At 43.4% G+C, this 24689-nt stretch overlaps 1 protein-coding gene and 1 long non-coding RNA gene across 2 annotated transcripts; one reads left to right on the plus strand and one right to left on the minus strand.

Annotated features, from left to right (window-relative positions):
* Positions 1-942: 942 nt before the first annotated feature.
* On the plus strand, positions 943-8133 carry LOC121397892. The gene is made up of 3 exons (XR_005964014.1): positions 943-1276; positions 4764-4868; positions 7930-8133. It is a non-coding gene; the product is annotated as an uncharacterized LOC121397892 (long non-coding RNA).
* A 7303-nt stretch (positions 8134-15436) lies between these two features.
* On the minus strand, positions 15437-22493 carry LOC108704742. The gene is made up of 4 exons (XM_018241420.2): positions 21947-22493; positions 17028-17151; positions 16423-16496; positions 15437-16062 (listed from the first exon to the last, which is right to left on the minus strand). Exons 1-4 carry the CDS (start codon positions 22398-22400, stop codon positions 15689-15691), a joined length of 1026 nt encoding a protein of 341 aa, XP_018096909.1. The 5' UTR covers positions 22401-22493; the 3' UTR covers positions 15437-15688.
* Positions 22494-24689: the final 2196 nt, after the last annotated feature.

Raw genomic sequence — 24689 nt, forward strand, 5'->3', positions numbered from 1 at the left:
GCATTTGCAGCAGGAGATTCAAGCACTGGCTGAGAAATTACAGGGTAGTGTGGCCCTGGGGCAAGTACCTATAAATATCCGCAAAGCTGTACAAAAATGTCTGCAAAAGATGACTCCAGCAGATGATGTTGAGGCATACCTGGCAGTGTTTGAAAGAGTGGCAACACGAGAAAAGTTACCCCCAGAGGACTGGGCTGAACTGATAGCACCTTACTTAACAGGGGAACCCCAAAAGGTGTACTTTGACCTAAAAGAACAGGACTCTCATAACTATAATAAGTTAAAAGAGGAAATCCTGGGCCACCTTGGAAGCACTTCGGCGGTTCACGCCAAAAAGTTCAATGACTGGGTTTACAGCAAAGGCAAGCCTGCACGTGCTCAAATGCATGACCTCCTGGGTCTCACAAGAAAGTGGCTGCAACCAGACGTCAACACAGCTGATCAAGTGGTGGAAAGGATCATCGTAGACCGGTAACGAAAAGGTCTTCCCCGGGATATACAGCGATGGGTTGGACAGGCAGACCCCCAAGATATGACCCACATGGTGTGTTTCTAATTTTATTGCTATGACCTCGTTATATATAAAGCAAAACTCAAAGATAAGACTATTTCACATAGAATGAGGACTATTGAGTTTAACAACAGAACATAGAATGGTTTTGCTTTGGGAAATCAGTCAAATGTGACACCGAAGTGTAATACGAAGGCTTTGCCATAGACTCTCCTCTTCTCACAACTTTTATAGATTAAAATGGGAGTACACATACATACGTAAATGTTGGAAGAGAACTGAATGTTCTTATTTACAGATATTGAAACTGAAAATAGTTTCCCGCTTACAACTGTCCCTCAGCCTTGTGGTTCTTTATCAGTTAAAAGCAGACACAGGGAGGGACTCAGCAAATGAAGAAAACACTTCTGTACAAGGGGCCTCATCTCGTATCTGCTGACACTCTGAATAAGTAACATTCAGTAACTTACAAAGTGGACTCTCATCACTGGGTGTCATTTATAAGAGAAATACCCTGCTTTGGGCAGTTGGTGTTGTAGCATCAGAATGATAGGGGCATTTGTTATTAGACTTTATTATTCTTACACTCTGACACATAACCATTTGTCCATCATTGGAATAGGCTGTTCTCATATAAATGTGCTCATATAAAAATATCTTATCAGGTGGAACTTGTGGAGAGGTACATGACTACTGAGAGCTACCTATGAGAGGGAACCTCTGCCCAGTGCCCTATAAAGCCTCAGAAACTGCAAGGAAATCCTGGTAAGACTTTTCCTTTTGTTAAAGGGATGGTTTCCCAAGGTAACAGGGACAAAACCTCTGATATGTCTTTGGGACTGAGTACAGGTGCCAAAGATAGGGTGGCCACCAGACAGGGTCAAGAGGCCACTGACATAAAAGGGGTTACAATGCTGGTGGTGTAGAGAGTTTGGCCATTTTGCTGCTAACTGCCCCTAATATCAGAGCCTGATATTAGCTGGGGGAAACAAGAATCCCTGTATGCTCTGCCGGCATGTCTGGCCTCTCTACAAGAAGAGACTGTTAACCATTTTTGCCTGGTAGGACACCGGATGACAGCTCTCCTGGATTCAGGGAGTTTGGTAACATTAGTTCATTCTAGTTTGGTGGACATCGTTGACTCTACCCACCCAGGGGTTGGGGTAGTGTGCATTCATGGGGACACTAAAGACTACCCAACTGCTTTGGTTCTGATTGAAATTTAGTATGGAACTTTAAAGTATCAAGTGGGGGTTGTAAAAACCTAAATGCATGCTGTTATATTGGGAAGAGATTTTCCATTGTTCTGGCAAATGTGGGGTGGGGAGAGTAACTCTGAAAAGGGTTCCTCATGCAATGCAGAGTAACCATGCTTGTCCCCAGAACCCTTTACACACCCTGAGAATGATGTAAAAGTAGGGGTGACCCCTGATGTTCAGTCACCCCTAGAAGTGTTTGTAGGCCTTTAAGAGGGGGTAGAAGCAGTTGACATGATACCTGATATGGAGGTCTCCAAAGACAACTTTGGAACTGTCCTTGGTACTTCTCCCCACAGTTGAAAGTAAGTTCCTGGCCAAGTGGCAGGGGCCATATGAAATTATTGAAAAAGTTGGTGAGGTGAACTATAAGGTACGGCAACCTGATAAGAGAAAACAGGTGCAAATTTATCATATGAATTTTCTTAAGCCACTGGACCATTCTGCAGTCTCATTCCAGAAGTCAGAATAGCCAAAACTCTTTCAGTGTCACAGAAACAAGAAGTAAAAGAATTCTTGATGAGAAATAGGGATGTCTTCTCGGATCTTCTGGGAAGAACTAATCTAATTGAACATGATGTGGTTACTGCCCCTCAGGTAAAAGTTAAGATGAAGCAATATAGACTTCCTGAGGCACGGAGACAGGCCGTCTCTGAGGAGGTAAGGAAAATGTTGGATCTAGGAGTAGTTGAGGAGTCCGACAGTGATTGGTCTAGCCCAATTGTTTTGATCCCTAAACCTAAGGTTTTGTAATGACTTCTGAAAACTGAATGAAGTCTGAAAATTTGATGCCTATCACATGCCTAGGGTAGATGAACTCATTGAAAGGCTTGGCCATGTGAGGTACCTCACAACTCTAGATCTCACAACAGGGTATTGGCAGGTTCCACTAATGGAAGAAGCTAAGGAAAAGACAGCCTTTTCTACTCCTGAGGGTCTTTTCCAATACAGTGTACTACCGTATGGTTTACACAGGGCTTCAGCTACTTTTTAAAAGTTAATTGATCGTTTTCCTAAACAACATAAGCCCTATGCCTCAGCTTATTTGGATGATGTGGTTATTTTCAGCTCTGATTGGGAGTCTCACTTACTAAAAGTACAGGTTGTGCTAGTCTCTATACGTGAGGCGGGGCTTACTGCAAACACTAAAAAGTGTGTGATTGGAATGGAGGAAGCCAAATACTTAGGTCTAGTGATGGGTGAATCTATGGAATTTTGCTTCACCGAATTATTCTCAAATTTGCCAGGAAATTCATGAAACAGCTAAAAATTTTTGAAACGGCGTGGGCGTCTCATTTTTGACTCCAGCATCGGCAAAAATGCACTGGCATCCAAAAAAAAAACAGATCGAATTTTAGCGGCGGTCTCGCGAATTTATTCTCCAGCGCCGAATCGTGGGAATTCACTGCAAATTCGCACATGAATAAATTTGCCCATCACTACTTAGGTTATGTAATTGGGAGAGGTGCAGTACGGCCTCAAATAAATAAAGTGGAGGTAATACAAAGTGGCCCCAACCTGTCACAAAGAAACAAGTCAGAGCCTTCCTTGGGATAACAGGCTTCTATCGTAGGTTTGTGCCTAACTTTGCTTCTATTGCAGCTCCCCTTACAGATCTTACTAAAGGGAAGAGCTTAGTAATGGTTACGTGGTCAGCTGAGGCTGAAAAAGGTTTCATAGAGCTGAAAAATTCCTTCTGTATTGAAACCAGTGTTAATAACACCAATTCTTCAGAAAGAGTTCATTGTGCAAACTGATGCCTCGGATGTGGGTTTGGGGGCTGTCCTCTCCCAAATGGTAAATGATTAGTGATGGGCGAATTTATTCGCCAGGCGCAAATTCGCTGCGAATTTGCGCGATTCGCGCCGATCGAATAAATTCGCGAAACGCCTGCGAAAATTTGCGGTAAAAAACGGACGCCGGCGTCAAAAACGGGCGCCGGCGCCAAAAACAAGTGCTGGTGTCGAAAAAACGGGCGCCGGCGTCAAAAACGGGCGCCGGCGTCAAAGACGAGACACCGGCGCCGTTTCGAAGATTTTTTCGCCGTTTCGCGCGAAATTCGTGAATTTTCAGCGAAGCGAAACGACGCAAATTCGCCAATCACTATAAATGATGAGGAACACCCAGTAGTGTACTTAAGCAGAAAGCTTACACCGGCTGAGAGTAGATACTCTATTGTAGAAAGGGAGTGCCTAGCCATTAAGTGGACATTAGAGGCCCTCAAATACTATCTGCTGGGCCGAAAGTTTAGATTGGTCACAGATCATGCTCCCCTTAGGTGGATGTCTGAAAATAAAGAAAAGAATGCTCGAGTCACCAGATGGTTCCTGGGCCTGCAAAACTTTAAGTTTCCAGTGGAACATAGATCTGGAGCCCTGCAAGGGAATGTCGATGCCTCTCATGGGTTCATTGCCAGGTGGCACAGTATGTTCAGCCCTACTGGTTGAAGCAGAGGGGGGGATATGTGAACAGGTAACTGGAGAACAGGTTGAAGGGAGATATATTTCCCCTAGGTTCATGTCTTACCCCCATATGTACAGCAGTTCTGAGTGGGTTAATTCCCTTAGAAAGTCTCACCTGGGGAATAATTAGAAGGCTAGATTAGCTGCTGATAGAGAGGGGGATCCTGAGGGAATAATTTTGAGATTCACAATGAGAGGGCTGAGAGCTGGGATCTGTGTAGTCATTTGGAGCGGCTGTTTGTTTTCCAGAAGGAAAAAGGACATTGTAAAGGTTCTGGGACTCTGGGGAGTTGTACTTCTGTGTTTGGCCGGGAATCCCAGTAGGGGACCAGTAGTAGAGAGAGAAAGTACCCTGTGTATTAGCTAGAGCCCAAGTGGGGCAAGGATTTTGTTTTGTTTTATTTTTGTTTTATGCTGCTTTACTCAGAGTCTTTATATGTGAACAATAAATGGCCTGTCTGTTCATCTGATCCTGCTCACAGACTCCTCGTATTCCTTGTTTCATTGGCACTCAGTAAATCTCTAACCCTACAGAATTCTCTCACCCAACCCCATGAACTCATCAAAAAGAAAGTGAAAGAACATTTTCCGTGTGGGTGTGTATGTTGTGCTTCAGTTCACCGGGTGTTAGACCCAGGGGTAAGTACAATCCAGTTCTGCCGAGATTAGTGCTATTCGTGTCAGGAATGTAATCGGCTCTTAGATAACAATGATAACTATGGGCATAGTCACTGGGAGGGGTTTTTTCTTAAGAAAACAATATTGTCTGAAAGAAAAATGTATTTCCTAATAATTGAAAGAATCTTCCATAATTGCCATATACTGTATATGTAGGGACCCATAGGATCATGGCCCCTATGGCTTGATTCCCTACCAGAGCCTCAATTCCTTGTTGTTGGGTAAACCCCACGTAACCATTTCTGCTAATTTACATATTGGCATTTGCCTATGACCATTTTTTACTTTAATATAGTGTCTTGCAAGAGAAAGTCCTTCCTGTTTGGCCTGCGTCTGGTGAACCAGGAGGATGCCCCATTGAGCCTTAAATGAACAAGGCCCCAGAAGTGTTAGGCCCAATGGGACAACCCTTTTAGAGAAATCAGGGGGACAGGGACCCTGTGAATGAGGTGAAGTCAGTGTGTAGTGAAGCTCCTGTTGTAGCACTCTATAGAGAGAGTGAGACAGTGAGGCTAGTAATAAAAAGCAGCTCATACTCCACCAAGGAGGATAGAAGGGAGTAGCTCTGTAGTGAAGGGACCACAGTACTGACTGTTTCAAGTCTACTGTAGGGGATCTGGACCACATGAGGTACTGACAACCTGGAAAGTGTATACGTTTCCCCTGCTATTACTTCAGTGCTGCCATCTATGCTATATCCGCTACATCTTTATTTGTACCTGCCATTATATAGTCTGCTTCCTCGTTGCTGTTAGTATTATTAACCCTGTGGTGCCTCTGTTAAATAAAACCATTTGTTATTTTGTTTGCAAATAATCCCTGTCATGCATTTTCCTTTATTTTGTATTTATTTCAGTATAGAGGTGTAGTTCAGCACCAGCCTCACATACACTTTCCATTTAATGAAAATCCATCCTGCTGAAAGTATAGCCCATGCTCTACCCCTCTAGTTGATATTTGCCTTTTTCAGGCAAATTAGGGTTACATATATATTTCAGTAAATATTGCCCCTTCATATTTTCCCTTGATCTGCCATTTTGTGCTGGTCTGTGTGTCCCTCAGAGATCACCTGACAGGAAATACTACAGCGTTAACTGTAACAGGAAGCAGTGTAACTCTGGCCATTCATTGGCTGATGTAAGGAGAAGGAGAAAAAGGAGAAGTTATGTCTAGACAAGGTAATGCATAAAAAAAACTACTTCGTAACAAAGGATACTTAATAATAAAATCCGAAGACATAAAAAAAAAAACATTAGAATGTTCATGGGTAGAAGCCCTTCCTCTGGTACTCACCTCAATCAGATGCACTCCCACAGCAAAACATGGATTGTCCCCAGATGAGATTTTGTTTGGTAGGAAGATGAATACTAATGTTGCCATGACTGTCCCTACAGAACTCAGAACCTGTAGTGATGATATAGTTAAATAGTTACATAGTTAAATTGGGTTGAAAAAAGCCAAAGTCCATCAAGTCCAACCCCTCCAAATGAAAACCCAGCCCCATACACACACCCCTCCCTACTGTCACATAAATGATATATCCCCATATCTATACTAACTATAGAGTTTAGTATCACAATAGCCTTTGTATTATGTCTGTCCAAGAAATCATCCAAGTCCCTCTTATAGTCATTAACTGAATCATCACCCGGCAGTGCATTCCCCAACCTCACTGTCCTCACTGTGATGAACCCCCTACTCTGTTCCTTTAAATGAAACTTCTTTTCCTCTAGTCTGAAGGGGAGGCCTCTGGTACGTGATTCTCTTTATGGGTAAAAAGGTCCCCTGCTATTTGTCTATAATGTCCTCTAATGTACTTGTAAAGTCTAATCATGTCCCCTCACAAGCGCCTTTTTTCCAGAGAAAACAACCCCAACCTTGTCAGTCTCCCCTCATAATAAACAAGTTGAAAAGCAAGGGACCTAGTACAGAGCCCTGCGGTACTCCACTAACAACACTGGTCCAATTAGAAAATGTTCCATTTACCACCACTCTTTGTAGTCTATCTTTTAGCCAGTTCTCTATCCAGGTACAAATACTATGTTCCAGGCCAACATTCCTTCATTTAACCAGTAACCTTCTGTGTGGCACTGTATCAAATGCTTTAGCAAAGTCTAAGTAAATCACATCCACTGCCATCCCAGAATCCAGGTCCCTGCTCACCTTCTCATAAAAAGAAATTAAGTTAGTCTGGCAAGATCTATTACACATAAAACCATGCTGGCACAAACTCATAGTATTATGATTTGCTATGAAGTCCAGTATCTTATCCTTTATTAACCCTTCGAAAAGCTTTCCTACCACTGACGTCAGACTAACTGGCCTATAGTTTTGAGTCTGAGAACGGGATCCTTTTTTGAATAGCGGCACCACATTAGCAATTCGCCAGTCTCTCGGCACTATGCCAGACCTCAAAGAATACTGAAAAATCAAGTAAAGAGGTTTGTCAATCACAGAGCTAAACTCGCTAATTACCCTGGGATGAATACCATCTGGCCCTGGACCTTTGTTAATCTTAACATGTTCTAGTCTCTTTTGAATTTCCTCATGTGTGAACCATGCATCATTAGTTGTATTACTAGAATTGGGAGTGTTAAGAAGGAAACCTTCACTTACTGGTTCCTCATTTGTGTAGACAGTAGTGATGGGCGAATTTGCGCCGTTTCGCGAAACTGCGAAAAATTCGCGAAACGGCGCCGGCGTCTTGTTTTTGACGCCGGCGCCTGTTTTTGACGCCGGCCCCGTTTTTGACGCCGGCGCCTGTTTTTTTTTCAACGCCGGCGCCCGTTTTTGACCCCGGCGCCCGTTTTTGACGCCAGCGAATTTTTACCGCGAATTTTTGCGGGCGTTTCGCAAATTTATTCGCTCGGCGCGAATCGCGCAAATTCGCCGCGAATTCGCACTCATCACTAGTAGACAGATGAAAAATATGAGTTCAGAATCTGCGCTTTTATTTTGTTTTCATTAACCAGCTCAGTACTGTATACAACTCTCACACAAAATGTCTTTGATTAAAACACAGGTGCAAACCACTCAGCCTGATGAACATCCATTGGAACCTCATCAACTACAACCAGGAGACTGGGTTTATTACTGTAACCATATTAGCAAATCCCCGTTGGAACCAGACCCGGACTGGCAATCTGTTAGTTCAGGCAAATGCCAGAGGGGCCGCTTTGTATTTTGTTTGTGGGCCGTATCTGATCCTAATTAGAACCTGCGCAGCAGCGTCACTCCCACAATACTGACTCGCCCCTTCACTGTCTGGCAGCTGCACAGAGACGGCAGCCAAGCACATAACAACAGAAGAGGCAGACCCTGCGGCCTCGGGCGGAGAACAGGGGGCCCCAGAGGGCTCTATGTTTGATGTGTTTAATGGAGAGAGCATCCTCCATCCAAGCGGCATGACGCAAGCAGTGATAGCGTGGATAATCCACAACAGACTCATCCGTTGGCGCATGCGCAGCCTCACCTTCCTCCTCCCCGATTTCCTACAGACACTGCTTCCTTTTTACAACAAAAACTTTCTCACAACTACATTACACAAACAATATGCTTCTCAGGTTATGCTTAGTTAGAGTAGACGTGCACCGAACAAACTCGGGATGTTTGATATATATTCTACCATGCAGATACTATTTTGAAACACTAACCCTTCTAGCTTGTTTAGCGAATACAATAAAGGTACAAATTGTGCAGCCGTTTACCTCACTATTATTCACTCACTTTTATTTGTGTCAATGTGGTCTCTCAGATGTGACATGGTTTGGGAACCTATTGAGATTAGGAGAAAGGAGGTTCCATGCTAAAGTGCAGAAACTGAACTCAGAGTATCACTCATGTATTATAAGGGATAATGTACCCCCTACTGTAAATGATAAGGATATTAGAAGTCACTGAGGGGTTGTTCTGTGACCATATAAAGGCACAAGGCTGCAGGCTGAGTTATACAGGGAACTCTGAGTATCACTCATGTATTATAAGGGATAATGTACCCCCTACTGTAAATGATAAGGATATTAGAAGTCACTGAGGGGTTGTTCTGTGACCATATAAAGGCACAAGGCTGCAGGCTGAGTTATACAGGGAACTCTGAGTATCACTCATGTATTATAAGGGATAATGTACCCCCTACTGTAAATGATAAGGATATTAGAAGTCACTGAGGGGTTGTTCTGTGACCATATAAAGGCACAAGGCTGCAGGCTGAGTTATACAGGGAACTCTGAGTATCATTCATGTATTATAAGGGATAATGTACCCCCTACTGTAAATGATAAGGATATTAGAAGTCACTGAGGGGTTGTTCTGTGACCATATAAAGGCACAAGGCTGCAGGCTGAGTTATACAGGGAACTCTGAGTATCACTCATGTATTATAAGGGATAATGTACCCCCTACTGTAAATGATAAGGATATTAGAAGTCACTGAGGGGTTGTTCTGTGACCATATAAAGACACAAGGCTGCAGGCTGAGTTATACAGGGAACTCTGAGTATCACTCGTATTATAAGGGATAATGTACCCCCTACTGTAAATGATAAGGATATTAGAAGTCACTGAGGGGTTGTTCTGTGACCATATAAAGACACAAGGCTGCAGGCTGAGTTATACAGGGAACTCTGAGTATCACTCATGTATTATAAGGGATAATGTACCCCCTACTGTAAATGATAAGGATATTAGAAGTCACTGAGAGGTTGTTCTGTGACCATATAAAGGCACAAGGCTGCAGGCTGAGTTATACAGGGAACTCTGAGTATCACTCATGTATTATAAGGGATAATGTACCCCCTACTGTAAATGATAAGGATATTAGAAGTCACTGAGAGGTTGTTCTGTGACCATATAAAGGCACAAGGCTGCAGGCTGAGTTATACAGGGAACTCTGAGTATCACTCATGTATTATAAGGGATAATGTACCCCCTACTGTAAATGATAAGGATATTAGAAGTCACTGAGGGGTTGTTCTGTGACCATATAAAGACACAAGGCTGCAGGCTGAGTTATACAGTGAACTCTGAGTATCACTCATGTATTATAAGGGATAATGTACCCCCTACTGTAAATGATAAGGATATTAGAAGTCACTGAGGGGTTGTTCTGTGACCATATAAAGGCACAAGGCTGCAGGCTGAGTTATACAGGGAACTCTGAGTATCACTCATGTATTATAAGGGATAATGTACCCCCTACTGTAAATGATAAGGATATTAGAAGTCACTGAGGGGTTGTTCTGTGACCATATAAAGGCACAAGGCTGCAGGCTGAGTTATACAGGGAACTCTGAGTATCACTCATGTATTATAATGGATAATGTACCCCCTACTGTAAATGATAAGAATGCTTTACATGCTGTGAGTGATGTCACAATTTGATATTTATATCACAAATTATCTGTTACATGAATGGCTCATAATCCTGTTTATTTTTATGTTAAAAATGCATATCAATTCTGTCACAATACTACACATATTAATAATTACATGCTATATGGATGATGTCACTATACTTTGCTAATTCACGTGATGTCACAATAATAATTAGAGCAACCCTTCACTACCAGGGAAATTTTAGCATCCCTACACATTGGTTGCAAAGTACATTTTCCAACACTCCAGGGTCTTTCCTGATGAAAACAATTTATTTTTTAGGACAATGTCAGGTCAGTGCGGCTGACTATGGGTAATGGGCAAATGTACTTTTGTAAACAGTAAAAAAAAAAGAGAGAATACAAAATAATATTTCACATTATAGACAAATGTGCAGTAGATCTATTCTTTTATAAAGTGGAGTAGATGTAAAGCCCCTGTACCCCTGAGAAAGCTAATAGCAAATATAAAAAGCTTTATGGAGATCCCAGACTTGTGTAGGTGAAGGTCCCATAGAAACACAAAGGAGAATTATCCATGGGTGTCAGTATTGATTGCAGGCTAAGACATATGGTATATATATATATATTTATATTTACCAACTTTCTGCAATTTTACTCACAGATTTCAGTTTAGAGCACTTTAGTCCCATGGGCCCCAGAATACAAAAAGAAAACCTCATAATAAGTAAGAATGAGTGGCGTAGCAGTGCTGAATATGAGCTTAATACAAATTCATGGACCCAATGTGGTACGTTGCTACACAAGAATGAAATGCAAATGTTCAACTCTTTGAACCCTGAATAAAAACACACTGGGGCTAATTTACAAACATAGGTGCTCAATTGCTCCAGCTCAGTTGCCTTTAACAGCCAATCAGATCTCTGTTTAGATTTTCTAACTTGTGGCTCACTGTTAAAAGCTAATAGTTTATTGGTTGATGTTGGAAACTGCACTTTAGCCGTTGTCTGAATTTCATAGCGGGGATTTCCTAATGTAGCCGCATTGTGTTGCACTAAATGGATACATACGTTGCCCTCATTGAAACCTTGTATTAAAGGTACATGTGTCCAAACATTGTTCTTGTAGCTCCTTCCTTACTGTTGCACTGATGTTTGTCCTTTCTACCTCTTCTGGTAAATTATACACAAGTGCAGCTATTGATGATTAGGAACCCTGGAGCTGCCATCCCCCTGAACATGGTGGTAGTTCCAGGATTCCCAGTGGGTTGCATCAATAGGTGCTATGGAGTCCTCCCAAAAGGTATTAACGCTAGCAGCATTTTAACACTAGGTTGATTTTTTTTTCAATTCTTTTTTATGCATAAGTTTGAGCAAGTGCTTCAAATCACCAAAAAGTGCAAGTACATAAAAACAACACACGTGCAAATTAAGGGCGCCCTGTAGAATCCCAAAACTCTTGTCACTTACCAAAAGGCATTGGATGATAGAGTCTTCAGACCCATCTCCACCAGAGGATTTAGGTGGATCCCTTTGTCCCCAACCCCCTGGTCAATCGGCCTGCAGGGGGGGAAGGAGCTTAATGGCCACACATACCCCCCCCAAAAAAAAAATTTGGTGCATTAACCCAGAGATTGCTGCATCAGACGCAAAAGTGTAGGGGACCAGAGAAATCCTTCCCCTGTTTTTCTGTCTGTGACATCATCCAGCCCAGTTACAGGCTGGAGAGCCATCAGATTAGCTGCGCACCCCAGTGCATCCTTGGGAGTGCCGGACTTTGGAGCCTTTGGTACAGGGTCTCCAACAGAGCTTAATGGCTCTGAGCATACCACCCCTTTAAGGGCTCTTACTGACGAGCGGTTGTAGCTGCGCTCCCCTGCGTAAAGTTTTATGCGTTCAGCTGCAGGGGAGCGCAGGAATAGACGCATTACTTTTTTTCCAATGGCGCTGTACTTACAAAGGCGCGTGTAGGCGCCGAACGCCGGTTGAGACGCAACATGCTGCATTTTTCCTGCATTCAGCGCCTACACGCGCCTGTGTGAGTACAGACCCATTGGAAAAAACGTAATGTATCTATTCCTGCGCTCCCCTGCGGCTGAACGCATAAAAACGGAACACAGGGGAGCGCAGCTACAACCGCTCGTCAGTAAGAGCCCTTAAACGGGTGGTTCACCTTCAAACAACTAGTTGTTTTCAGATAGATCACCAGAAATAACAACTTTTTCCAATGACTTTCTATTTTCTATGTGTGACTGTTTTTCTAATATTGAAGTGTCAAGTGTCATATCTCACCTTCTGAAGCAGCCCTGGGAGGGGGGTCGCCGACCCTGTAAACTGATCTAAATTGATACATTTTGTTCTTATAGATGTAGGGAGTGGCCATGAAATAGGCCAACATTGAGCAACCTGAGGATCCACTGACACCTGGGCCCACCGGGAGTTTTCCTGGTTCCTGGTGGGCCAGTCCGACACTGGATAACATAAAATGTTGCCTATTTGTTTAGTGACAATTCTCGCTGATTACTTTGCGCAGGTGTTGAATGGGGGCGCAGATACGGAATTGGAGACGCTGGTGAGTAAATGTGACGCCTGCATCAAAGCAGTTGAAAAGGCTTTAGATATCCTGGCAAATTGCTTTCTGTGCCTTGTCCAGCAAACATTCCTTTTTTGTGGGTTTGTGTATTTGCTAGGAAGATGAATCATTTTCAGGATGCTGCTATTGCAATTATAATATTGAGGAGAAGAAAGCATCAGCATCATAGGAGTAAAGTGAGATTGCCACCTATTGCCCCCATCAGAAGGCCTAGAATCTTTAATGAAAGAGAATTTGTCAGCAAAATTGTGGCAGTGTTTTGCTTAAACCGTCAGGCAATTGTAGAGCTTTATGCTCATATAAGTGAAGATGTTGATGGGTAGAAGTCATGCTGTGCCAGGGATTTGTAAACTTCTCTCTTCTCATGATCGGCACCCAAAATCCAGAACCAATGCTAGGCTCCCTGGTCTCAACTCTTGCTTCCGCCTTTAACAGCCGCCTTTCACCTCGGGAGGAGCCCTCAGCTAATTGGATGCCGCCAGGTCTTATTAAGAGAGGAGCCAAGTGAAGGGTTCTGGACGAGCAGAGGGGCATGATAGTTAGCAAAGTCTTTTGGGCAGAAGGTCACAATTCAAGGAGCAGACAGAAAGTGTAGTCAAACCAGGCCGGGTCAGTGCAGGCAGAATACAAACTGAGTCAAACAGGCAGGGGTCAAAGCCAGGAGATCAATCAAGAATGGTCAAACAGGCATGGGTCGGGATACAGATATCAGAGTAGTCGGTTACCAGGCAGAGGTTGGGATCACGGAAGTCAGATTAGTCAGGCAGGCAGGGGTCAAAACAGGAGTCAGATATTATGAACAGACAGAAATAGCACCCAGGAACTCTGAGAGATGAACCTATAATGGGCAATCAAACAAATGCCAAGTCCCCTTTAAATAGTTTCGAATTTCGTGCCATTGCGCAATGTTGTCATAACGCCAGCGCCAATGCGCCTATAAAGCAAGGACATGCATGCCGCGCGCGCCCTGAGAGACCGGCACTTCAACAGCAGAGGAACAGCGTGGCGGGTGTCCCAGACAATGGCGCGGTGGGCATCCCGCCAGCCCACTAGACCACCAGGGTGAGTTGTTACACTCTCTGTCTTATATTTTCTTGCTAATGTCCAGCATGTCATATCCCAAGTCATGGAAATCAGCCAGCCTACTATGTGTACAATCATTCCCCAAGTGTTTGACACTATCTTTAAGCTAACAGCCAATTATATACAGTATTCTTCCCATCTAATAATGAAGCATGGCAAGCACTTAAGATAGGATTTTATCAGCTTGGGGGAATGGCCAATGTGCTGGGGCCATAGACTGCACACATGTCATGATTGCACCACTCAGGGCACATGAGGAGCAGTTTAGAAATCGCAAAAACACCCATTTCTTAAATGTTCAAGTGGTGCGTGACTACAAAATGCAAATCCTGAGTGTCTGCTCAGCCTTTCCAGGTAACTGCCGTGATTCCTTCATCTTGCAACAGTCTGACCTAAGGGAAAAGTTTGTTTCTGGAAACATGCCAGGCAATGGCTCATGGGTAAATACTTAATATGTTCAATTAGCCAATAGTGTCTATATATGTAAAAGAGAGAATAGAGGTACCTTAAAGGGCTTGTTCTGCTTTGAGTTCACTTAGTATGATGGACATATTGATATTCAGAGACAATGTGCAATTGCCTTTCATTAATTATGATTTGTGGTATTGGAGTTAATTGCTTTTGTACTCAGCAGCTCTGCAGTTTGTATTTTCAGGCTGTGCATATGTCATGAAACGGAGACATTTATATGTCTTGGAAATATACATCGTTAAGTGGATATATAGTGACTAAAGTACCCCCTATTGTAAAATATAAGGAAATAATAAGTGCCCGATGAGTTCCATAATCATATAAAAGTACGATGGCCTCACAGAACTCCGAGGTTACATCAAATATCATTTTGTTTTCCAACAGGGGGTACTTTATTTATTATAATACAAGTTTTAGTGAGTCATGTGACAAAAGTGACATCACTACTCATCATTTATAACTGATGACATCACTAGTCACCGTTTATAAGGATATAATTTACAATATATTCATGGCTTTTGTGTATTCTAATCTATATATGCAATAAACAAAAACACAAACAAATAATGACCCCCTTTGTTAATGCTAAAGGTTCCTCAGAAGCTTTTTATTTGTTGCGGGTGCTGGTTATGGGGTAAAGTCATCGGGGGCTGGTGCCCAGGGACTGTGCCATGTTACAATGGAGTCAGTACTTACCTGGCCACACCCCCTGCACCTGAGGGTCACTTGGCTACAAAATGGACATAAAAGGTTGAAACTGTTTCCTGTTTGGAAGCCTATGGGCTGGTCTTGCCAGGGCAGTGAACTCTATGGTTAGACACGAGTATCAACACTTTGCCCCCTGCTTTATCTGCAGGATAACTGGGAGCACTGTATATGTACCCCACAACAGTGACCACAATTCCCTCCAGGGGTTCATTTATTAACTACATTCGCTGTTTCCACTGCCCCAGCTGCTTATCACAGGCCAGACCTCCCCACCCTCCAGACTCCTCTCTGATGGACATGATCAATGTGCTCTGTATCCAACAGGAACAGCCCAGCAGAACATTAAGGACAAACAATTTATTTATCTGATCAGCACTTTATATGCATTTCTGGCACAACAACATCCATATGGGACATACACAGAGCAATTCTAATGAGGGGTAAGTAGAACTTGGGCAAATAATGGGCCAAACCTAATGACTCACAGTCCATTCATTGTGCACGTTGGAGGTGGGAAGCAATAAATACCCCCCATCAGTTACCTGTCACTAAAACAGCCCCTGGCCAATGTGCCAACAAGGTGCCCAAGTAAATCTAGTCAGTTGCTAGAGAAACAATAGTGGGGGTGACTGAGGTTTTGTCCTGTTCCTGCTTGATCTCCTCTCTCACCCTCTGCCTCACCTTCTCCCTCTCCAACTCCAACTCCACCATTATCTGTTCTTGGACCTGGCGCCTGAACTCCACCTCCCTGCCCAGCCTCTGCCGTTTCTTGATACCCCTATCAGCCTCATCAAGACAAGCAGTGAGGATGTTTAGAATCTCCACGTCAGTCTCATTGTCGCGCTCAGGCTGCTCCATCTGGAACTTCTGCAAAGCAAAGACATAGCTGGCGCCCAACATGTGGAAGTTATTGCTGATCTTCTCCTGGCTCTCACCAGACTCAATCAGCACAACGATGGGGAACACCCCTAAGGGGCAAAGGAGAGAATGTTATGGGTGAATAAAATAAAGTACATACAGATACTGTACCCCAACTCCCCCCAAACACCAACCCTCAGCCAATGCTGTTCCAGTATTAGAGCAGTTATTCCACCCCAGACTTTCTGCTGGATAAAATACTCCTGCAGACATACATGAGTGGAGCCACTGCTGGAGGGCCTATGCTCAAGGGACCCCACCACCACTGATGACACCCCCCAGCTTGATGAGTTCAATAACCCCTGTATACAAGACAGGACCCTCCCAGACTAAAACTTGTCTTCCCCTTGAGTCAGCTGTGGGATTGAACAATATGGAATTTTGGGAATTATCCCTCCCGAGTTCCTCACCTGTGACCGCGAAGCTCCTCACAATGAAGTTTTTCATATGATCCGATTGTTCTGTGGTGAGATTCATTGTGCCCCTAGGGAAGAGTCACCCAGTTAGTGCCAATAATATTATTCCCAGTGCCAGTAAGTGCCCCCCACAGACAAATTGTTACACAGTTACACAGCTCATTTGGGCTGAACAAGAGAACTGACACGCTTAGGCCCTTCCCCCTTATGTAATAATAGGCACAAGGTGTGCTCAGGTGTGTTTACCCAAAACAACCAATAAGATGTCAGCTTGCCAACACATGACCAGTGAATGCTGCCTGCTGATTGGTTGCTATAGGCAATTAGCCTATAAATGCTACATACATGTGTCTCCCAACATCAGTGTCGCCTTTATTTTGGCAAAATTAAACTCTTCTCACCCCAAACTGGATCTTAACTGTTATTAGATATAAGACACCAGTAGTTTCTTAGGTTATCTTTCCTTTCATTTTGCAGTTTATTAACAAAATATCTCTATTCCTGATAATTATCATAGATGCCCCATTAGCACCTCACTCCTATCATTAATGCCCCCTGCCACCCCTGTTACCCCACTGCTATCCTTGTTACCCCATTACCTGTACACAATGAGCGGAAGAACAAAATCAGTGGGGGGAGTGTGACATCTTTGTACCAGAAACTCCAGTTTTTCCTCCATATTCCGGTCCCAATTCACCGATTCATCCACCAACCGCAGGCCCCCTGCAATGTCACACACTCAACTCACAAGAGGGTCAGTCACTCATAACCAATGCCCAAGGCAAACTGGCACTAACTGCCACTGACTGCATGACATTTGGCATTGCTTATGGCACTGCTGGTACAGACTATAGAAGAATATGGCACTGACTATGGAACAGTCTATAGAAGTATATGGCACTGACAATGGCACAGTCTATAGACACATATGGCACTGATTATAGAAATATTTGGCACTGACTATGGCACAGTCTATAGAAGTATATGGCACTGACTATAGAAGTATATGGCACTGACTATGGTGCAGATTATAGAAGTATATGGAACAGACTATAGAATGAGGTGGCACTGACTATATAAAGTATATGGCACTGACTATGGCACCGACAATAGAAGTGAATTCATATATTGTAGCCTCCGCACACCTGTAGTTCACTCTCCCTGCTTATGGTGGTGCTGGACTTCCATAGACCAGGTAAGGTCCCTTAGCAACAGTGAAAAGAAGTAACCAGATCCACACACACAAATTTTTAGCAGTTGGGGAATATCCCCTTTTATTGTGCCACCAACAAGATCAACATTTCGGGTGGGGGTTAGGTTAACCCACCCTTCATCAGGATAACAATACATGTGCAGAAAACACCTTTATACCATTAGCCCCTCCCTTTTTCCCATGGTTCCACATTTCTGTGAAAAATTAACCATTTGTGTGTAGTCAGAAACATAGTATGTCCAAGTATTCAGTCTAATTTTTGGTAGTGTCCATTTTCCTAAAAAGTTCGTGAGAGTCCAATTCCGGATTGCAATCCCAATAAGTCTACTTTTCAAGAACCACTATAATTTCAGTGAATCTAAGACTACTATTAATAATAAGAAAAATTAACTACTCACAGCCAGTGGGGTTGTTACTTAGAATTAATTCTCTATGCATTCCCCCCGGCAATTCTAATCTGTGAAAAAAAGAAGGGATGATCAGCCTATATTTATAGATTTAAAGAAAACACGTGAAGCTAAAATTTTCTTTGAGACCTTTTGGCCAGAGCATTTTCAGTCTCCATATCCAAAAGGCCTCACGTCTTAATAATGACCTTTTATTATCTTTACCTGCATCTTTATTTACCACCTCGAGAATCTGCCATCTTAGTTGAGAAATGTTGTGTTTTACTTCGAAAATATGTTTGGCCGATAAGGTCTCTTTTTTGAACCTGTCTTTTTCTTTTTTTCGGCCAATCTCACTACCTTCCTCTTTCACTTCCGGTTTGAAATTTCTTATAAGACTTTTGTGTTCATTTAGCCCTGGATGTCTGTCCCACATAACAGAGTCCACACGGGCACTTCAATAGTTAAATCACTCCCTCTGTCTCACAAGTGACAACGTTTCTCAATTTGATGTCATACCCTTGGCTAGGAGGCTTACACTCCTCCCCCCTGAGAATTCCATTGCATGACCACAATTGAGGCATGGATAGGTGCCAGTTCTATTGTATTTTATACACTGGATTGTGTTTTTCTTATAGTCAGTTTTAGTAATTCCGTCAGCTATGTCTTTACCTGTTTTCTAACTGAACATTGGTTTATCAGTAAAAATGTTCAAAATGTTTTATCATTTTGTAAGATAGGCCAGTGTTTTAGTATAAGCTTTCTTATAAAGGCCGAGTGGGGACCGTAGGTAGTTACAGACACCGTATTTAGTTTTTTCACTCAATCCTCAGAACCTCTCTGCTAGTTGTCTGCAGTTCTCCCCTATCATAACCTCTTTCACAAAACGTACTGACCAATTCATCAGCTTGGTTACTGTATAATTCATCTGTGATCCTTCTAGCCCTGATGAATTGGCTCTTTGGAAGTCCTCTAGTGACCCTTTGCATAAGAGGTTCTTTGGACTCTGTTATGTGGGACAGACATCCAGGGCTAAATGAACACAAAAGTGTTATAAGAAATTTCAAACCGGAAGTGAAAGAGGAAGGTAGTGAGATTGGCCGAAAAAAGAAAAGAGAGGTTTAAAAAATAGACCTTATAGGCCAAACATTTTTTCGAAGTAAAACACATTTCTCAACTAAAGGTGGCCATACACGGAGAGATCCGCTCGTTTGGAGATGTCGCCAAACGAGCGGATCTCTCCCCGATATGCCCACTTTGCCCACCTTGCTCCCCGATATGCCCACCTTGGCAATATCGGGCTGATCTGATCATGGGCCCTAGGGCCCAACGATTGGATCCTAAAGGAGGCTTTACGGGCGGTCGGATCATGGGACCACATCAACGCCCCATACACAGGCCAATAAGCTGCCGACTCAGTCTGTCGGCAGCTTTTATCTGCCCGTGTATGGTCACCTTAAGATGGCAGATTCTCGAGGTGGTAAATAAAGATGCAGGTAAAGATAATAAAAGGTCATTATTAAGACGTGAGGCCTTTTGGATATGGAGACTGAAAACGCTCTGGCCAAAAGGTCTCAAAGAAAATTTTAGCTTCACGTGTTTTCTTTAAATCTATAAATATAGGCTGATCATCCCTTCTTTTTTTCACAGATAAGAATTGCCGGGGGGAATGCATAGAGAATTAATTCTAAGTAACAACCCCACTGGCTGGGAGTAGTTAATGTTTCTTATTATTAATAGTAGTCTTAGATTCACTGAAATTATAGTGGTTCTTGAAAAGTAGACTTATTGGGATTGCAATCCGGAATTGGACTCTCAAGAACTTTTTAGGACACTACCAAAAATTATACTGAATACTTGGACATACTATGTTTCTGACTACACACAAATGGTTAATTTTTCACAGAAATGTGGAACCATGGGTAAAAGGGAGGGGCTAATGGTATAAAGGTGTTTTCTGCACATGTATTGTTATCCTGATAAAGGGTGGGTTAACCTAACCCCCACCCGAAATGTTGATCTTGTTGGTAGGAACAATAAAAGGGGATATTCCCCAACTGCTAAAAAATTGGGGGGGGATAAAGTGTGTGAGGATCCAGTTACTTCTTTTAACAGACTATAGAAGTATATGGCACTGACTGTGGCTCTGACTATAGAAGTATATGGCACAGACTATACAATGAGGTGCACTGATGATAGCACAGACTATAAAAGTATATGGTACTGACTGTGGCACCAGCTATACAGCATAGACTATTGCACTGACTATTGAAATATATGGCACAGACTATAGACGTATATGGCACTGACTATTGCACAGACTATAGAATGAGGTGGCACAGACTATAGAATGAGGAGGCACAGACTATTGCACAGACTATAGAATGAGGTGGCACAGACTATGGCACAGACTATAGAATGATGTGGCACAGACTATGGCACAGACTATATAATGAGGTGGCACAGACTATGGCACAAACTATAGAATAAGGAGGCACAGACTATGGCACAGACTATAGAATGTGGTGGCACAGACTATAGCACAGACTATAGAATGGGGTGGCACAGACTATGGCACAGACTATAGAATGATGTGGCACAGACTATGGCACAGACTATAGAATGAGGTGGCACAGACTATAGAATGAGGTGGCACAGACTATAGAATTAGGAGGCACAGACTATAGAATGTGGTGGCACAGACTATGGCACAGACTATAGAATGATGTGGCACAGACTATAGAATGAGATGGCACAGACTATAGAATGATGTGGCACAGACTATAGAATGAGGTGGCACAGACTATAGCACAGACTATAGAATGTGGTGGCACAGACTATAGCACAGACTATAGAATGGGGTGGCACAGACTATGGCACAGACTATAGAATGATGTAGCACAGACTATGGCACAGACTATAGAATGAGGTGGCACAGACTATAGAATGAGGTGGCACAGACTATAGAATTAGGAGGCACAGACTATAGAATGTGGTGGCACAGACTATGGCACAGACTATAGAATGAGGAGGCACAGACTATGGCACAGACTATAGAATGTGGTGGCACAGACTATGGCACAGACTATATAATGAGGTGGCACAGACTATGGCACAAACTATAGAATAAGGAGGCACAGACTATGGCACAGACTATAGAATGTGGTGGCACAGACTATAGAATGAGGTGGCACAGACTATAGCACAGACTATAGAATGGGGTGGCACAGACTATGGCACAGACTATAGAATGATGTGGCACAGACTATGGCACAGACTATAGAATGATGTAGCACAGACTATGGCACAGACTATAGAATGAGGTGGCACAGACTATAGAATGAGGTGGCACAGACTATAGAATGAGGTGTCACAGACTATAGAATTAGGAGGCACAGACTATGGCACAGACTATAGAATGTGGTGGCACAGACTATGGCACAGACTATATAATGAGGTGGCACAGACTATGGCACAGACTATAGAATAAGGAGGCACAGACTATGGCACAGACTATAGAATGTGGTGGCACAGACTATGGCACAGACTATAGAATGATGTGGCACAGACTATAGAATGAGGTGGCACAGACTATGGCACAGACTATAGAATGATGTGGCACAGACTATAGAATGAGGTGGCACAGACTATAGAATGAGGTGGCACAGACTATAGAATGAGGTGGCACAGACTATAGAATGAGGTGGCACAGACTATAGAATGAGGTGGCACAGACTATGGCACAGACTATAGAATGTGGTGGCACAGACTATAGAATGTGGTGGCACAGACTATGGCACAGGTATATATTAGCAGTCAATACATAAAAAAGCATGCTTTAAAAGTTAAAAAATACAAAGTACAGGTATATATAAATGGCTGGCACAGCTGGAAGAGAGTATTTGGAGGTGGCACTTACTGAGCTGGGCAGAGGCCTCAGTGATCTCCCCTTGGTCGAGGCTGATGAAGCCGCGGTTGTCGGTGATGCAGACGGTGTTAGTGAGGGGGAAGTCGCGTCTCTCACGTATGACGGAACCATCGGACCATCCCGACCCTGCGAAGTTCTGGTAGGGCTGGTTCCGCAGGACACTCACACACAGGTTAATCAGGGAAGACTTGCCGTGTCCATAGAAGCCAAAGAGCTGAATGGAGACTCGCTGGAAGCCGTGAGTATTGGCCAGAGCCAGGAGTGAGCCCGGGGTGTATTGGGTCAGCTTGGTTCTCATTGCATCTGCCATGTCTCTCTCCTGCTCGGGGATAGCACTCTCTGCTGGGTTATACTGGGGTTGGGGATGTGCTGGGTAAGACTGGGAAAGTTCTGGGTAATACTGGGTTTGGAGAAGTTTTGGGTTAAACTTAGATCGGGAAAGCATGACTTACGGTGCCGTATTCGGTGTTGACACTCCTTGCAACCTCTGGACACTCATGGCACTATGTGCTGAAGGCGGGGCCCTGGGAGAAATGAAACTCACTGGAGCTGAGAATAAACCGGAACCTGAACTTCCTCTCCCTCTCTGCCCGGGCATATTTATTTGTCATGTGAGGGAGCAATTATTACTCGCAATTATTACTCGCTCCAACTGCCCCACAGATCCACCTACACTGGGGCAATTTTACTCGCTCCAACTGCCCCACAGCTTCCTCCTACATTGGGGCAAGTATTACTTGCTCTACTGCTCCACAGCGTGCATCTATACTGGAACAAAAATTACTCCTTTCAACTGCCCCACAGCTTCCACCTACATTGGGGCAATTATCCCTCACTCCACAGTGTTCATCTACACTAGGGCAATAATTACTCCCTTCAACTGCCCCCAGCTTCCACCTATACTGGGGCAATTATTACTCGCTCCAACTGCCCCCAGCTTCCACCTATACTGGGGCAATTATTACTCGCATCACTGCTCCACAGCTTTCATCTACACTGGGGCAATAATTAATCCCTTCAACTGCCCCACGGCTTCCACCTACATTGGGGCAATTATTCCCCACTCCACAGTGTTCATCTACACTAGGGCAATAATTACTCCCTTCAACTGCCCCACGGCTTCCACATACACTGGGGCATTTATTTCTCACTCCAACTGCTCCATAGCTTCCACCTACACTGGGCAACTATTACTCCCTTCAAGTGCCCCCACAGCTTCCACCTACACTGGGGCAATTATTACTCCCTTCAACTGCCCCACAGCTTCCACCTACACTGGGGCAATTATTTCTCACTCCAACTGCCCCCCATTATTACTTGTTCCATCTGCCCCACAGCTTCCACCTACACTGGGGCAATTATTACTCGCTCCAACTTCTTCCCCTCTGATTCTACCTACACTGGGGCAATAATTACTCCCTTCAACTGCCCCACAGCTTCCACCTACACTGGGGCAATTCTTACTCACTGACCCACTGCTTCCACCTACACTGGGGCAATTATTACTCACTCCAACTGCCCCATAGCATAGGTGGAGGCTAAGCTTTTGAACTGTTACAATTTGCTACAATTAGTTGATGCAATGAGTTCATTTTATACTTACCGAAATGAACTGTTCCCTTAGTCCCTTCGGCAGCAACCATGAGATTTAACTCACTCACTTTTACGTAGGACAAGTGGCCAATCACAATTTAACTAACTCCGTCTATAATTATGAGTTAACTCCCCCCTCACCAGTACATCAAAAAAGTACACAAATAGAATGCAAGAATTTTATTGTGGTGGGACAACTATCTGGTGCCGAAGAGACTAAGGGAAAAGAACATTTCGGTAAGTATAAAATGTACTCATTCCCTTATGTCCCATATGGCAGCAACTGTGAGAGTTAGCAAGATAAGGACGGGATCCAGTTACAATGCCTTCTGGAGAACTTTCCTACCAAAGGAAGATGTCCACTCTGTAGTGCTGAATGAATGTATTCAGGGTACTCCAAGTGGCTGATCTGCAGATGTTGTCCATAGACTCCCCTGCTACTTCTGCCCACAATGTGGAGTTTTTGGTGGAATGGCTCCTGATCCTGAAGGGAGGCGACCAGCTTAATATACATCATCTGAATCATCTCCTTAATCCATCTAGAAATGGTAGGTTTGGCTGTCTTCATAACTTTGTTCTTTCCAGAGAATGAGACAAACAGATTCTCAAACTTTCTAAACTCGTTAATGCGATCAATATAAATCCTGATAGCTCGGTATCAACCAACATCTAGGAGGAGCAATTGCGTTTCTTGCTCTTCTCCTGGTTAATTAATATATGGAAGCACAATCTCCTGATTATTTTTGGGAATGGAATTTACCTCTAGCCTGAATGATGGAAGAGGTCTCAGGATTCTTCGGTCTGGTAAAAACATCAGGTAAGGTTCCTTGATGGATAAAGACTGCAATTCTCCAATTCTCTTAGCTGATGTAATATCTACCAGGAATAAAGTCTTGAAAGAAAGACATTTTAGGGAGCATTCTTCCAAGGCTCAAATGGATTTCCAGACAACTTTTCTAACACCAGTGATAGATCCCACATAGGAAAAGGTTGGAGCTGTCTGGGGTGAATCTTGGATATGGCCTTGAAAAGCCTCTTAAAGGAGAAGGAAAGGTTTAAATGCTGTTACCTTCATTAGATTTGGCAAACCTGTGCCATCCCAACTGTTATATTATTTTTTCATTGCGCGCATTCATATTCC

Source organism: Xenopus laevis, chromosome 9_10L (genome assembly GCF_017654675.1).
Source record: "Xenopus laevis strain J_2021 chromosome 9_10L, Xenopus_laevis_v10.1, whole genome shotgun sequence".
NCBI lineage: Eukaryota > Metazoa > Chordata > Amphibia > Anura > Pipidae > Xenopus > Xenopus laevis.

What these genes read in the sequence shown, in the direction of transcription:
- LOC108704742 (XM_018241420.2), bottom strand. Translation starts at nt 22,400, where the DNA reads ATGCTTTCCCGATCTAAGTTTAACCCAAAACTTCTCCAAACCCAGTAT. An exon ending in CTTCCGCTCATTGTGTACAG is followed by an intron (nt 16,497 to 17,027) that starts GTAATGGGGTAA and finishes ACTCTTCCCTAG; the next exon opens with GGGCACAATGAATCTCACCA. An exon ending in GAGGAGCTTCGCGGTCACAG is followed by an intron (nt 16,063 to 16,422) that starts GTGAGGAACTCG and finishes TTTGCCCCTTAG; the next exon opens with GGGTGTTCCCCATCGTTGTG.